At 36.5% G+C, this 12820-nt stretch overlaps 11 protein-coding genes and 4 pseudogenes across 15 annotated transcripts, besides 1 other annotated feature; 10 read left to right on the forward strand and 5 right to left on the reverse strand.

Annotated features, from left to right (window-relative positions):
• Window positions 1–12820: part of a mobile genetic element that runs on past both edges of the window.
• TVAGG3_0794270 (protein of unknown function, DUF4106 family) lies at window positions 724–1992 on the forward strand (the record flags this gene model as incomplete). The annotated part of the gene is made up of 1 exon (XM_051247079.1): window positions 724–1992. The coding sequence occupies one exon, from the start codon at window positions 724–726 to the stop codon at window positions 1990–1992; it is 1269 nt and encodes a 422-aa protein (XP_051082554.1).
• Window positions 2369–2621, forward strand: TVAGG3_0794280 (protein of unknown function, DUF4106 family; the record flags this gene model as incomplete). The annotated part of the gene is made up of 1 exon (XM_051247080.1): window positions 2369–2621. A coding segment is annotated over one exon (253 nt), but the record flags the coding sequence as incomplete, so codon positions are not given.
• TVAGG3_0794290 (uncharacterized protein) lies at window positions 3023–3703 on the forward strand (the record flags this gene model as incomplete). The annotated part of the gene is made up of 1 exon (XM_051247081.1): window positions 3023–3703. One exon carries the CDS (start codon window positions 3023–3025, stop codon window positions 3701–3703), a length of 681 nt encoding a protein of 226 aa, XP_051082556.1.
• Window positions 4380–4964, forward strand: TVAGG3_0794300 (uncharacterized protein; the record flags this gene model as incomplete). The annotated part of the gene is made up of 1 exon (XM_051247082.1): window positions 4380–4964. The coding sequence occupies one exon, from the start codon at window positions 4380–4382 to the stop codon at window positions 4962–4964; it is 585 nt and encodes a 194-aa protein (XP_051082557.1).
• On the forward strand, window positions 5097–5417 carry TVAGG3_0794310 (protein of unknown function, DUF4108 family; the record flags this gene model as incomplete). The annotated part of the gene is made up of 1 exon (XM_051247083.1): window positions 5097–5417. A coding segment is annotated over one exon (321 nt), but the record flags the coding sequence as incomplete, so codon positions are not given.
• TVAGG3_0794320 (uncharacterized protein) lies at window positions 5434–5883 on the reverse strand (the record flags this gene model as incomplete). Its single annotated transcript, XM_051247084.1, has 1 exon — window positions 5434–5883. One exon carries the CDS (start codon window positions 5881–5883, stop codon window positions 5434–5436), a length of 450 nt encoding a protein of 149 aa, XP_051082559.1.
• On the forward strand, window positions 5920–6794 carry TVAGG3_0794330 (annotated as a pseudogene). The gene has a single exon. A coding segment is annotated over exon 1 (875 nt).
• On the forward strand, window positions 7262–7462 carry TVAGG3_0794340 (uncharacterized protein; the record flags this gene model as incomplete). The annotated part of the gene is made up of 1 exon (XM_051247085.1): window positions 7262–7462. The coding sequence occupies one exon, from the start codon at window positions 7262–7264 to the stop codon at window positions 7460–7462; it is 201 nt and encodes a 66-aa protein (XP_051082560.1).
• On the reverse strand, window positions 7491–8069 carry TVAGG3_0794350 (uncharacterized protein; the record flags this gene model as incomplete). Its single annotated transcript, XM_051247086.1, has 1 exon — window positions 7491–8069. One exon carries the CDS (start codon window positions 8067–8069, stop codon window positions 7491–7493), a length of 579 nt encoding a protein of 192 aa, XP_051082561.1.
• TVAGG3_0794360 (uncharacterized protein) lies at window positions 8710–8994 on the forward strand (the record flags this gene model as incomplete). The annotated part of the gene is made up of 1 exon (XM_051247087.1): window positions 8710–8994. The coding sequence occupies one exon, from the start codon at window positions 8710–8712 to the stop codon at window positions 8992–8994; it is 285 nt and encodes a 94-aa protein (XP_051082562.1).
• On the forward strand, window positions 9017–9599 carry TVAGG3_0794370 (annotated as a pseudogene). Its single transcript has one exon. A coding segment is annotated over exon 1 (583 nt).
• On the forward strand, window positions 9955–10323 carry TVAGG3_0794380 (annotated as a pseudogene). The gene has a single exon. A coding segment is annotated over exon 1 (369 nt).
• Window positions 10372–10629, reverse strand: TVAGG3_0794390 (uncharacterized protein; the record flags this gene model as incomplete). The annotated part of the gene is made up of 1 exon (XM_001280229.2): window positions 10372–10629. One exon carries the CDS (start codon window positions 10627–10629, stop codon window positions 10372–10374), a length of 258 nt encoding a protein of 85 aa, XP_001280230.2.
• On the reverse strand, window positions 11063–11967 carry TVAGG3_0794400 (DNA/RNA polymerases family; the record flags this gene model as incomplete). The annotated part of the gene is made up of 1 exon (XM_051247088.1): window positions 11063–11967. A coding segment is annotated over one exon (905 nt), but the record flags the coding sequence as incomplete, so codon positions are not given.
• On the reverse strand, window positions 12055–12800 carry TVAGG3_0794410 (annotated as a pseudogene). Its single transcript has one exon. A coding segment is annotated over exon 1 (746 nt).

Raw genomic sequence — 12820 nt, forward strand, 5'->3', positions numbered from 1 at the left:
ATTTGAGAAGCTCAATTTGAGACCACTTAATACATTGAAATATCATAAATATTGAAATATTAAAAAGTGTATTTCAAAATATTGAAATTATAAAATTTATAATACTGAAATTGAGACAAATTAATAAATTCAATGTTTTTTTTTTGAAATAACTCTCAAATATTATTTTTTTGTTTATTTAATGATGAATAAATATGATTGCTTTAGTCAATCATAAAAACTAATTTAAGTTTAAAATAATGAAAGGATAATTTGATCGTTTTTTAAAATACAATTATTTTTGATGATTTGCAAGAATCTTTGAAAAGAATATAATATAGGTTCTATTTTTGTAAAATTTATCCAAATCATGTATTACATAAATTACGATTAAAACGATGAAAGAACCAAAAAGTGTGTTTTGTGTTTTGTTGTTGCGTGTTGGATGCGGGATCCTGTTATTTCCGAAATCGACAAAAAATTTGGAAATTTAATTTCCGAAATCGAAATTATATTAATGTTTTTAATATTCTTATATCAAAAGGATTAAAGTTCATTAAGAGAAAAACAATTCTTCTTCTTCAATCTATTGGCGCATTTATTTCTACACGCCAATAAGGAAGGGAAAATTATAAGACACCATGGTGTCTTCAAAACGCTAATTTTTGATATTTTTAACAACCCTACAAGAAAGGTTGCAATGGAATTTTCTATGTCGGATACCAATATGCTCCAGAAGTTTTCATGGGATATAAGATATATTCTAACTCTGACTTAGTTCAAACAGTAACATGGGCAAACTATGAATGGTTCGCTTTGAGAAACTCAGTACAACCACAAGCTAGAGAACAAACAGACCAGTATGCAACTATTGAGAAAATAAGAAGACTTGACCCTAACGTTCCAGGAGTTTATGTTAACCTTTCTGGACAAACTGCAGCAGCAGTAACCAAAGTAAAACTGAAACTTAGAGTTCCTTTGTCATCTTTCCTCATCTTCAGGTTTTTAAGATACTTGCCAAACTGGGCAGGAAAAATTTCTATTGAACTTACTCCAAGCAAAAATAACTTAGTCATTGCACCAACACAAGACCCATTCACTATTACAGACGTAAAGGGAACAAATCAAACGTCATTCGCCGAATTTTGCAAAGACAAAGTTGACTTAGACTTTGGTTTCTCAAACTTCAACAATGAAGTAAACTATTATTTCAATGCTGCTGGAACTGCTTGGGACCCAGTTAAGTTCACATGCGAAAAATTTGAATGCAAGAGAATAGAAAGCAGACTTGCAGTCTATATGTTGGACCCAGATATTTCAAATGCTTTAGCTGCCAAATATATTGCAGTTCCACTTATGTTCCCTATACACCAAATATCTGTCAAAGACTTTGCAGGTGAAGTTGGAAACCAAAATCCAGGAGCCGCAGGTGCAAGAACAGATATTGCTTTAACAACTGCAATGAAACATGCAGATACTATGTTTGTACTGTTCAGACGAACTATAAATGACTATTCTTGTTTCTACAACCCTGGTATTAAATATCATATAAACATAGATGGCAAATATTATCCAAGAGAAGAATATTCTACAGTTGAGGATATGAGGTCATACAACTTGACATTAGATGCTATGAACTTTAACAACAACTTCACAACAACCATTAACCCTGAAATGCAAAGTTCTATTATGCCATATGTGAAAGTATGGACTCATACAGGAGGTCAAAAAACTCAATATACAAATGGAGACCGTTCAAACTTTTGGCTTGGCATTCCATTTGCTGACTCAGAAGACTTTATGGGTGGTATTTCAACTGTTGGTACAGTTCAAATACAATATACTGGTGACAGAGACGGTCCAGATGAATTGAGAGCAAAGAAGTTTACAAAACCAATAGCACTTTTCACGGAAGATGCTCTTTTGAAGATTCGTTCGATGAAACCTGCTGGGGCTCCTCAGATTGGCATAACGACAGCTTCCATCGAGCAGATTTTGGCAGCAGGTCAGTAAGTTGTTCTTGAACTGACTTCTCTCCGTCAAATATTGACAGTACGCCAGTTTTGACATAATATTGTATTATAAACTTTCCTTTAGTAATATCTGTAAGTTTTGAAGTTATATTTTTGTCTGCTTCAAGAACTTTCACCATTTCAGTTATACCAACTTTCTTTGCTTTATGAAAATATTTAGGTTCAGCAAAGACTGCTATTCTATAACATTTTCCATTGTTTGTGTAAAGAACTATTCTGTCAATGTATTTGTATTGTTTGTGAGTATAAACTTTGTTCTGCTTCAATTCAATAAGATATCCGAATACGTCCATCTTTTTATTCTAAGTAAAATGTCATTTCCGAAAAATAGAAGCGTAAGTGTTTCAAAAGGTTTAATGGCGGTGGCAGATGTGAAGTTAAATTCACCAACTCAAACAAACAGTCAAAGTGTTGTTGTCAATGTCAAAGACAGAGATGTTGAAGTGGGGAAACCATACGAAGACGAAGATGGTATAACAATTGTTCCTGTAAAAGAACCAACATATCCTGAAGTTAACAGAGACTTAAGTTCTGTTGCAGATATTCGAAACGACTACCAACAACTGAAAGACAAACTTCAAACTCAGGAGAAGATTTGTCAAGCTTTAAGTATAATGTTAAATTGGTCGAACACAACCCTGTAAAAGTGAACTCATATGTCATTGCACCTCATGAAGTTTTGAAAGAACTATTGAAACTTTTGACAGAGGCAGACGATATAAACATCAAAGAAATAGAACCCGACATTGGTTGCTGTGGTGTTTCATATAATGTCATTGACAAGATATACGTTATGAAAGGAGGTGAAACGTTGAACTTAAAATATAGTTTCCCAGACGTTATAAAAATATTTGACGACCACAACATTTCATTAAAATTTATTTGCTAAGTAAATGGCAGAAGACATAATGGTTTATACTATTACGACTAAAAACCCTGAGTCATATAATTCTATAACAACAAACTTACAAAGTCCTCAAGGACGATATTGTAAACTAACCTTAAACACAATGACGACTAAAGCCTGTTTTGCTCTTTTGACACCAGAAGACTTTATTGTTGTGAATGGTAAAAAATACTCCTTTGAAGATACTTACTCAGATATACCACCAACAGGTTTTGTTGACTTATTTAATACTTTAAGTACGGGTGTAACATGTGCTGCAACTAGAGCAGGTTTCATTATGTTTGGATGTCCGACTGAGTTTACTATAAACGATATGAGCTATAATACAAAACTTATTTCTGGTTTTTACTACCAACAGTTTCCTATAACAGGAAAAGGTGTCATACAAGGAATGTCTATTCCATTGACATTAAGCACACCAATCTTATATATTGTTTCAAACTTAGGTTCAAAGTGTTATTCGAATGTCGACAGAAACTATTATGACCAAAAGATACTTATGCGTATAAACAATACTTTCTCTGCTGGTTTGCCTATTGTTCATTCGAATGCAGAATTTTCAACCTTAGTGAACTCAAACACTTTGGCAAGTATAACGTTGACATTAGTTGACGCAAACTTTGTTCCTGTAAAACTTTTATGTCCTATGTATTTGTCAATGACGGCAGAAAGTTTCGAATTGGAAGATGCAACTGGTGAAAGTATTGTATTACAAGAACAACTTCAACAACAAATAGCTCAAGAACAACAAATGCAACAAATGGAACAACAAAGTCAAGAATAAAAAAATATTATTTTTTTATTTTTATAAAAATGTACAGAATAGATGTTTCAGATTTTTATGACTTCCAAGCATTCAGAAATATGTGTCCATTTAGAGACTATAACAAAGCAGTCGAGAATTTGAAACGTTTAGTCATTTATGTTGACTCTGCCCCAGAATGTTATGTCATGAAAGAATGGGATGTTGTCTTTAACAAACCAAGAGCAACAATAGTGTCTGAACAAGAATGTAGACAGAAACTTAAGAAAATAAAAGTCGTACAAGTTGGAATGAAGATGTTAGATGCTTGGGATATCTTATTGTCAAAGTTAGAAGATTTTTCAGTTCGAGTATAAAGTTCTATACACCTTCTCCAAACTTCTATTCTATCTTCACTGGATATAAATACGAACAAGTAGAATGGAAAGAAAATTTATAGAAGCTTGGTTAGACCATGTCAAAGAAATTATATGCAATGGAAACGAAAAGTTATGAGTATATCTTATGTTGGTTTGCAAACATCTTACAACATCCAAGTGCTAAAAATGAAACTGCTCTCATTATAATTGGAAAACAAGGAACAGGTAAGAACACATTCTTTACAGATATCTTATGCAAACTGTTAGAAGGTTATTCGAACCCTAATATGACAAACTTAGAAAACATCTGTGGCAAGTTTAACTCCTCAATAGAGAATATGAAACTTATAGTTTGCAATGAACTTCAAAGTATAGATACAACAAAAGTTTTGAACTCAGATGCTTTGAAGAGTCTTATAACAGACAAAGTTGGAGTTGTTGAAAGAAAGTATAAAGACCAAAGAGTTTGTGAAAATGTTGCAAACTTCATTATGGTTTCAAACAATGCTGTTCCGATGAAGTTAGAAAGTTCTGACAGAAGATATGTAGTTGTCAGAACGTCAGATTCTCATATGCAAGATACAGAATATTTTGACGACTTAGCAGAAACTTTGACATCTGACTTTTACAACCACTTGTTCTCATATTTCATGACATTAGATATTTCTAAGTTCAATCCAAGACAAATTCCACATACCGAAGAGAGACAAACATTGTTAGAAGCAAACAAGAGTGTATATGAACTGTTCATAGAAGAAAGCGACTTTGAGTGTTTAGATGAAAAGTCTTTATATGATGAATATAAACAATATTGTCAAGAATATGGTTATATGGCAGCTTCTAAACGTACATTCTTGGCAAATGTCAAAAGTCTTTTAGACGTACAGAATGGTGTATATACAAAGAAAAATTTTTCTGAGTAAATTTTAAAAAAAATATTTTTTATCCGATAGAAAAGATGGCAAAATTCATCTCAGTAAATAAGTACATGTCAGAAGTTAAAGATAAGTAGCCCATTCACATATTTGAATGTTTACTTCTACCATTTTGAAAAGTCTTCATTCAGCAAAGTTTGGAACATCGAACCAGTTAAGTTTGCTATTGTGACTAAAAATGGTGCGAAATTTGAAGACTTAGACATAGAAGGTTTGTTAACAGTCAAAGAAAGTTTTGACAGAAGGTTCTCAAACCTTAAAGAAGGCAAAGCATACAAACTTGTTATACCTTATGAACCAAAGAAGACAGACGACTATGAATATTATGAGTCTAAAGTTGTAGAAGTTCAAGGTAAATTGGGTAAAAAGATTTTAGAGTCTAAGCCAGTGTTTACTCCTAAAGAGGAAGAGAACATTGACATTGACCCAGAAATGTTCTAAAAATAAAATTTTATTTTTACATGTCAAATTTCTTTTTCTCTGGAACTGGTTCAGGTTCTTTCTTCTCTTCTACTTTTTTCTCTTTCCTTTCTTTCTTCTTCTTTTCTGGTGGAGATATGTCAAATTTCTCAGAACCATATATCTGTAAAAGTTCTTTGTCCTTTAATAGCTCATCTATTCTGTTTTCTATTTCATCTTCAAGAACAGCGCATGTGTCTTCTTTGCATTCTAAGAACTTTTGTTGGACTTCATCTTTCCAATCGGCGTCATCTCTGTCAACAAGTCTGTCATTGACAAATTTTAAGACTGCTCTTTGTAATGTTTTATGGTTCTTGTCATATTCCCAGAAACAGAACTTTAGAACAAATTCACCTTTCTTGTTTACACTATGTAAGATTTTATGGTCGACAGATGTTTTGCTGTCAAAAAGTTTGTCTCGAATATAGATAGCGAAATCGCTAGACATTTTCTAAAAGATAAAAATTTTAATTTTTCTAAAAATATGTTAGAAAAAAAGTTTGCTGACATTGACAAAAAATTTGAGAATGTTTTAAACAAGAACAAGAGGAAGTTAGAAAATGCTCAGATAAAACCTATACATGGCAAGTTCTTATTTGCTCAGAATGGTATAACAGGTCTAATTGCACCACCTGGGTCGGGTAAGACTTTCACTTATCTTAAAATGGCTGCACAACAACAAGAACTAGATGAGAAGAACCCATTCTATGAGTTAGTTGTTATTTGTTCGACTTCTGGTCAATTTGACCAAACCGTCAATTCGTTCAAAGATATTATAAAGAAGTCTAAGTTAGTATGTATAAAGGATACTGAGTTGTTAGATTGGATAAAGAAGTACCAAAGAAGAGTTTTGAAGTATAATGCTATAAATGAGTATATAAATTCTAAGTTTAAAGAACCTAATGAGGAAATGCAGAGAATATTAGACAAACACACTTCAGAAACAAACAGAAAGAGATAGAATACATTTCGAAGAAATTGCAATCTTACGATTGGAAGACTTACCCTCATAGATGTCTTCTTATCTTAGATGATTTCGCCTCTCATCCTTTGTTAAAGAACAGAGAACAAGATATGTGTCGAATTCTTAAGAAGCTCAGACACTTTAACATTTCAGTCGTAATATGTGTACAGACAGCAAAGAGTTTAAGTAAGGATGTTAAAAGAATACTTACTGACATAATACTTTTCCCCGGATTGTCCGAAGACGATTTCATGGAACTTATGAAAGAGTCCATGGCAGGTAAGTTTGACAGACATGAACTATGGGAGAAGTACAAAGTCATACAAGACCCTCATACTTCTTTTAGAATTCATATCTACGCAAACAAAGTTCAAATTGTAAAAAGTCAAGCTTGAAAAATGTAAGTGTTTAGTCTTAGTAAGATGGTAGCTTCTTAAAGCATATGCCGTCCTTGAGTTTTAGGTATGTGAAGAGAAGTACAATGAATTCAATTACGAGTACAATTGCAATGACAACTAAGGCAACTATTTTTGTCTTTTGCCAGCAAGGGTACTTCTTCTCTTCCAATGGTTCGGCAGAACTATACTCACTCATGAGAAATGCCAAAACGGTTTAATAGAAAAAGTGTAATTTTTTTCATGTCCGAAGACTCGAAGGTGCAACACTTCCAAAATACCGACGAACTCAGAAGAGCAGCATGGCAGTATGTTCTTGACAACTTCTTTGAGTTCTCCAGGTACACCTTGGAAAATGCTGAAGAACTCCGACACAGAGAATTTGGAGAAATTGCACTCCAATACTACCTTGACAAACAAAGGGTAAATTAAGACTAAAAACTTAACGTTTAAAAAGTGACATTTTTATGAGCTCCGAGTCACCGAGAAAACTTGGTCAGATGTTAGCAGCTTACTTCCCTGAGGAGGATGGAAGCGTTACATACATCAGGTTCAAAAACAACGAACCTGGAATTGCGTACCAAATTCGCAATTACATGACCATGGAAGAGTATGAAAGATTTCTACAAGAGAAACCAGCTCTAAACAACCCAGAAAAGAAAGAGTAAAAAGTTTAATTCGTAATTGTTTATTTTTTTACTTGTAAGGGCAAGCTGCAAGTATGAAGTCGACTATCTCCGTCTTTGTTTTGACGAGCTGGACGGCTCTTGCAAGTACGTCTGTTTTGCGGTCTCCAGCTGGTGTCTGACCTTCGTAATTGCGCATGTTCTTGAGAGCTCCAACTGTAAATGGTTGTAGGATGAAGAGTCTCTCAGACTGCTTGAGGTAGTCTTCACGGTCACGAACCGAATCTGTGGTACGAGTCGAATCGGTCGATTTGAGGGAAGAGACTGAAAGCCTGTCGTCTTCCATTGGAGCTGTAGCATACTCTTTGCGTAAGCGGTTCAGACCTTCTTCGAAGTCTTGGTCTCTCTTCGATTGAGATTGGAATTGGAATTGCCGGGGTGGAGCTTGCTGGAACATCCATGGGTTGGGGAAGTAAGGCATAGGTTGAGGAGGGTAGTTCGGGAAGCCTTGTGGTGGGTAGTAACCTTGAGGTGGAAATTGGTAGTAATTCGGAGGTACTTGCTGGAACTGAGGTTGCTGAGGAGACTGTTGTGGTTCTTTAGGTTCCTCTGGTTTGGGAATGGACTCGGTTGGTGGAACGTCAGTCATCCGTTTGTGTCCTGTCGGACCACAACGATAAAAATCTCTGCTACTAGCAGTACTTTTACTGACAGTAGCAGTACTTTTTCTGACAGTAGCAGTACTTTTACTGACAGTAGCAGTACTTTATCGTCGAAAACCCTCTCAAATTTTCCTTTTTACTGACAGTAGCAGTACTTTTACTGACAGTAGCAGTACTTTTTCTGACAGTAGCAGTACTTTTTCTGACAGTAGCAGTACTTTTACTGACAGTAGCAATGGTCGAGGTCGAACCTACCGACGAGGCAATTTACCTAATTGAAATTAACGAGCTTGTTAAAGACTTCCTCAGGCAGAATGTAAAAGGCAAGCTTGTTAACGGTTGGATAACGGGAAGGGCTGCCTTGAATCTCGAGACTTCGACTGGAATTCCAATTCAAATACCAGACGGGACAGCCTTTGACGACATAAAGCAAGCAAAGAAGGAAGCCATTATAAAGTTCTTTGCCAAGCGTCCTTGGATACTACTTCCAAACAGAGAGAACCCTTTCCCAAGAATGAACCAAATTCTCAAGGGTCTCCTTCACTTCTCTGGTCAGCCGTTCTACATAACCTGTGAAGGCGACATTCAGCCAGTTCAGTAAACATCTCATTTTAACTCACTTTTTTTATGTTTTTACTCACACTCGTACTCACCAGGTATGAGTACAACTATTTCAACTGTGAACCTTGTATTGACCGGTCTTCCTGCAAATGCAAGTTCGGTCAATACACAGTTTATGGTGGCAAGAAAGACAGTGGGGAATGTTATTCTGACATCTGTTGTTGCGCTCGAGAGAGAATTGAAATTCCAGACCCAACTCCAACAAGAACTCTCAAGTTGCCAAAGACTCATGTGAAGAAGAAGCCTTCTGGTAAGTTTCTTATAGCCATATACATGGCACGTTTAGAGTAAAAACATTTTTTTCATTTTTTGAATGAAGCAAGTTAAATTCGTCCCACACCAAACTCAATGGACCGATGAAGAGTTTCAAGCTATGGTTGAAGGTGTTGAGAACGACATAGATGGCGAATTGAAGGAGCTCAAACCACAATTGCAACCAAAATTGCACAAGTCAAAGAAGAGATAGCTCCACTTAAAGCTACCAAAGCTACTCTTGACCTCATGGATACTTACCGTTTAGAAGTAAAGAGTGGAATAAGACAATTAAAATTGAAACTTCTAAACTACAAAGCTATACTCCAAAAGTTAGCAGAAATGAGAAGACTTTACCAGAGCTACTTACATGTAAGGGACTTACCTTCAAGCAGTCCGACCAAAGATGAATTTTCTGACATTGTCCCAATTTTGTCAGAAAGTCAGCTCAGATGTTTTGAACTGCTCCCAACATATCCAGAATATGAAAATTTGCCTGAACTCTTTCGGTTCCTCAAAAACGTTTTTGGTTCTCATGTTCGAAACTTTTATCGGAAGAGACAAACAAACGTTCAGAAGAAGACCAAGATATTATTTTAAACTTGTTGTATGACTTAACTGTCATAACCAGCTTTTTGAAGTAAAACCGTCATTCTCAAACCACTTCATTTTTTCGATGTCCGAACAAGCACCGAAGCCGAACACAATGGCAGATGTCCTTTCAAGGTTGCCAGACAAGCGCCCAATTCAAATTCAAATTGCCCAATTGAAAGCTCATCTGACAAACACCATTAAGACTCTCCAAAGTAGTCTTATGACAGAGATGACCAATCTCAAAGCCGATGTCCTCATGAACCAAGCTTCCAATGAGAAATGCCTGAACGATTTCGCGGAAACCTTGCGCAATTACGAGAGAGAGAACCGAGACCTTGCCAGACTCATCTACCGTTTCTTCGAAGAGATAGACGCCATCTGGAAGGTACTCGGAAAGGACAGAACATGCAACACCGTACTTCGTGAGTACCAAATTGAAGAAGGAATTGTCGAGAAGAAGAGGAAGAAGAGGAAGAAGAGAAACACGAAGCAGTTCCTGAAGCCGCTACATGGGCAACCCTTGTTGCCGATGACGGTTACGAAATTTCCCAACCCTACCCATACCAAATCCGCAACAAGGAGACAGGCAAGGTTCTTACCCCAGTCCTCAACAACTTGGGACACTTGAACCTTAACCTTCGGAATCGCGGTTCAATCTCCATGGGCAAGCTTGTCGCAATTCAATGGGTTCCAAATCCAGACAAGAAGACGAAGGTCAGACACATTGACGGTGACAAGCTCAACAACCGTAAGGAGAACCTCGAGTGGTTCTAAGAGTAAAAAAATTATTTTTAGGGGGAAACCCCAAGTAAATTTAAGTTTTTATTTTTGGTATTCGTACCAATCTTGGAATGTGAAGACCACATCCCAACCTCTGTACGTGAGTCTTGGGTCCACGTCTAAGACCCTTCTGTAGCAATTCCAAGCCCGAGCAAATTCAATTGTCAACCACTCGTCTCCGCTGTAGTCTTCAATCCATTCTTTGAAGAGACGGTCGAGTTCGGGCTTGGAATATCTCTTGCCTGGGTCCGAGACCAACATTTGGTTGAACTGGACGAAGCGCTCAGGGATGTACGCCATTAAAAAAATGTCACTTTTTAAAAAATAAATTTTTTATTTCATGCAATGTTTAACTATTTCACCATCTTCTTTAACACCCCAGTACTTACGCTTGGAGAGGGCATGAACTTCGGTGAAAATTTTGTCCAATTTGAATTGACCCATCTTTTCACCGACCATTTCCATTTCAATGAGTTTGTTGTATCCTTCTTCGTTCGTCATGAGTGCGTCAATGTTCTCATAGTAAACCTTGACTTTCGATTTGACTTCGGAGAAGAATTTGTTTTACTCGTCAAGGACTGCTTTTGCGAACTGAGGGTAAGACCAATGTTCGACAATAGGTTTTAATGTGGTTACTAAGCTACTTTGACCTTGAGTGAATTCGTACTTCAAAACAAAAGGAGAAAACCTTTCAACAAAGTTGTCGACCTTCTCATAATGTTTACTTTTCATCTCTTGAGGTTTCTTAATGGAATATCCCCATGTCGAATTCATAAGCAATTTGAGTGTCATTGCAAGTTTGGGGTTTGAAGCTTTCCTAATATCATACAGTTGTTGTATGACTTTTCCAACTGTATAGTTCCTTCCCGGGAACTCACCATCTTCGTTTGGAATTCCAGTCGGAATATATTGGACAAACCTCATGTATGCAGCGTTAAGGTCGACATAGTATATCTTTTCATCTGAGTCGAACTTGTCGCAACCAATTGGTCCAGTTTGTGGAAATTCAAGTGAGTCTCTTATCTTCTGAGAAACTTCTCCTGTTATCTCATAAACATCGTCGAAGCAACCTGTTTCATATAAAACCTTCTGACCTAACTCAGATGCTCTCCAATACAATTTGACGTCAATTGGATGTCTCAATGGAAGTTTATTTATAGCATCTTGAAGTTCTTGCAACCTCATTGGAAGTTCTTCTGGTTCAGGTTGGTATCCGAACATACCAACCCCTTGTGGAACTGTGTACTTCTTTTGTACTAGAACTTTGTCTGGAACAACTTTTGGTCTTGCTAACAATGAAAAGTTTGTTTCGTCTTTTGGTACAAAAGTTTCTGTCAGCTTGTCATCTGGAATTGGTTCCAACAAACCTTTCTCGAAAAGAATGTTTACAGTTCTGACAATGTTGCACTTACTTTTACCAAAGAATGGGTTTGTAAGACTTTCGTTCAACATGAAGTGGTTGTGGACAATTACAATCTTCAACCATGGTAAGTCTTTGTCAACAACATAGTCGTCATGTGAAGAACCTTTAGCTGTAGGTATGTTGACTCGGATATTGACATTTGCCAACGGTGCAATTTTTGCCAATTGACCTCTGAGAATGTACCTTGTCTTCACACATGACTCAAGATACTTCATCTTCTCATCTGTAACAAGACCAGAGTTCCTGAGACATGTAAGAATACAAGGTTCATTGACAATTGTTTCAATTGAATTGTAAATTCCATACCTTGTCAAGTCAATGTCAGACTTATTTATGAAGGGGAAGTATCCAGCATGTTGTCTGACTGCTTGAGGGTTAGGTTGGTACCATTCGAACTTGACACTTGCAATTCCTTCAATTGCATTCAAAATGTCTGAGTCGGAGTCAAACATTTGTTCTCTCTTTGTAGTCTTGAAAGCGTCAAGAAGTTTTGCGGCTGTTTGTTCATTGCCATGTGCATAGTAAATGGACCATCCAAATCTGTTATGGTCAATCTGAGATTGTGTCCTTTCTTATTTCCGTCTTGAATTGCAGCAAGTACTCCCATGAAGCCTTCTTTGTTCTTTCCTTCGTCAAAGTTTACTGTAAAGGTTCGACCAGATGTAATTTGACTTCTAACTTCACGATACTTTTCATATGCATATCTTGTTCTTTCCATGGGAGCATGTGCGTCTTCACCTTTTCCTTTTTTCCTTCTCAAAGGATGCAATTGTTCGTCATGTTTCCAGTAGAATCTGGCAAAGCCGTCGTGTCCTTCAACTTGAGGTTCACTAACATCGAAAGGCATGTCCATAAGACGTTCTTCTTCTAACCTCTCTAGTCTGTTTGGATAATTGGCACGTGCTGTTTCCAAATCCATTTCGTAGCGAAGACCAGACAATTTGTCATAGACTTTTATGGGTCTTCCCTTCCTATATTTAAAATTCTTCGAAACTCTCCAACCATATCTTTGTAACTCTGCTTTTATTCTAGCAGACTTTCTATCCATTCTATATGGGGCATTTTTAT

The sequence above is a fragment of the Trichomonas vaginalis genome, chromosome VI (genome assembly GCF_026262505.1).
Source record: "Trichomonas vaginalis G3 chromosome VI, whole genome shotgun sequence".
Taxonomy (NCBI): domain Eukaryota; phylum Parabasalia; order Trichomonadida; family Trichomonadidae; genus Trichomonas; species Trichomonas vaginalis.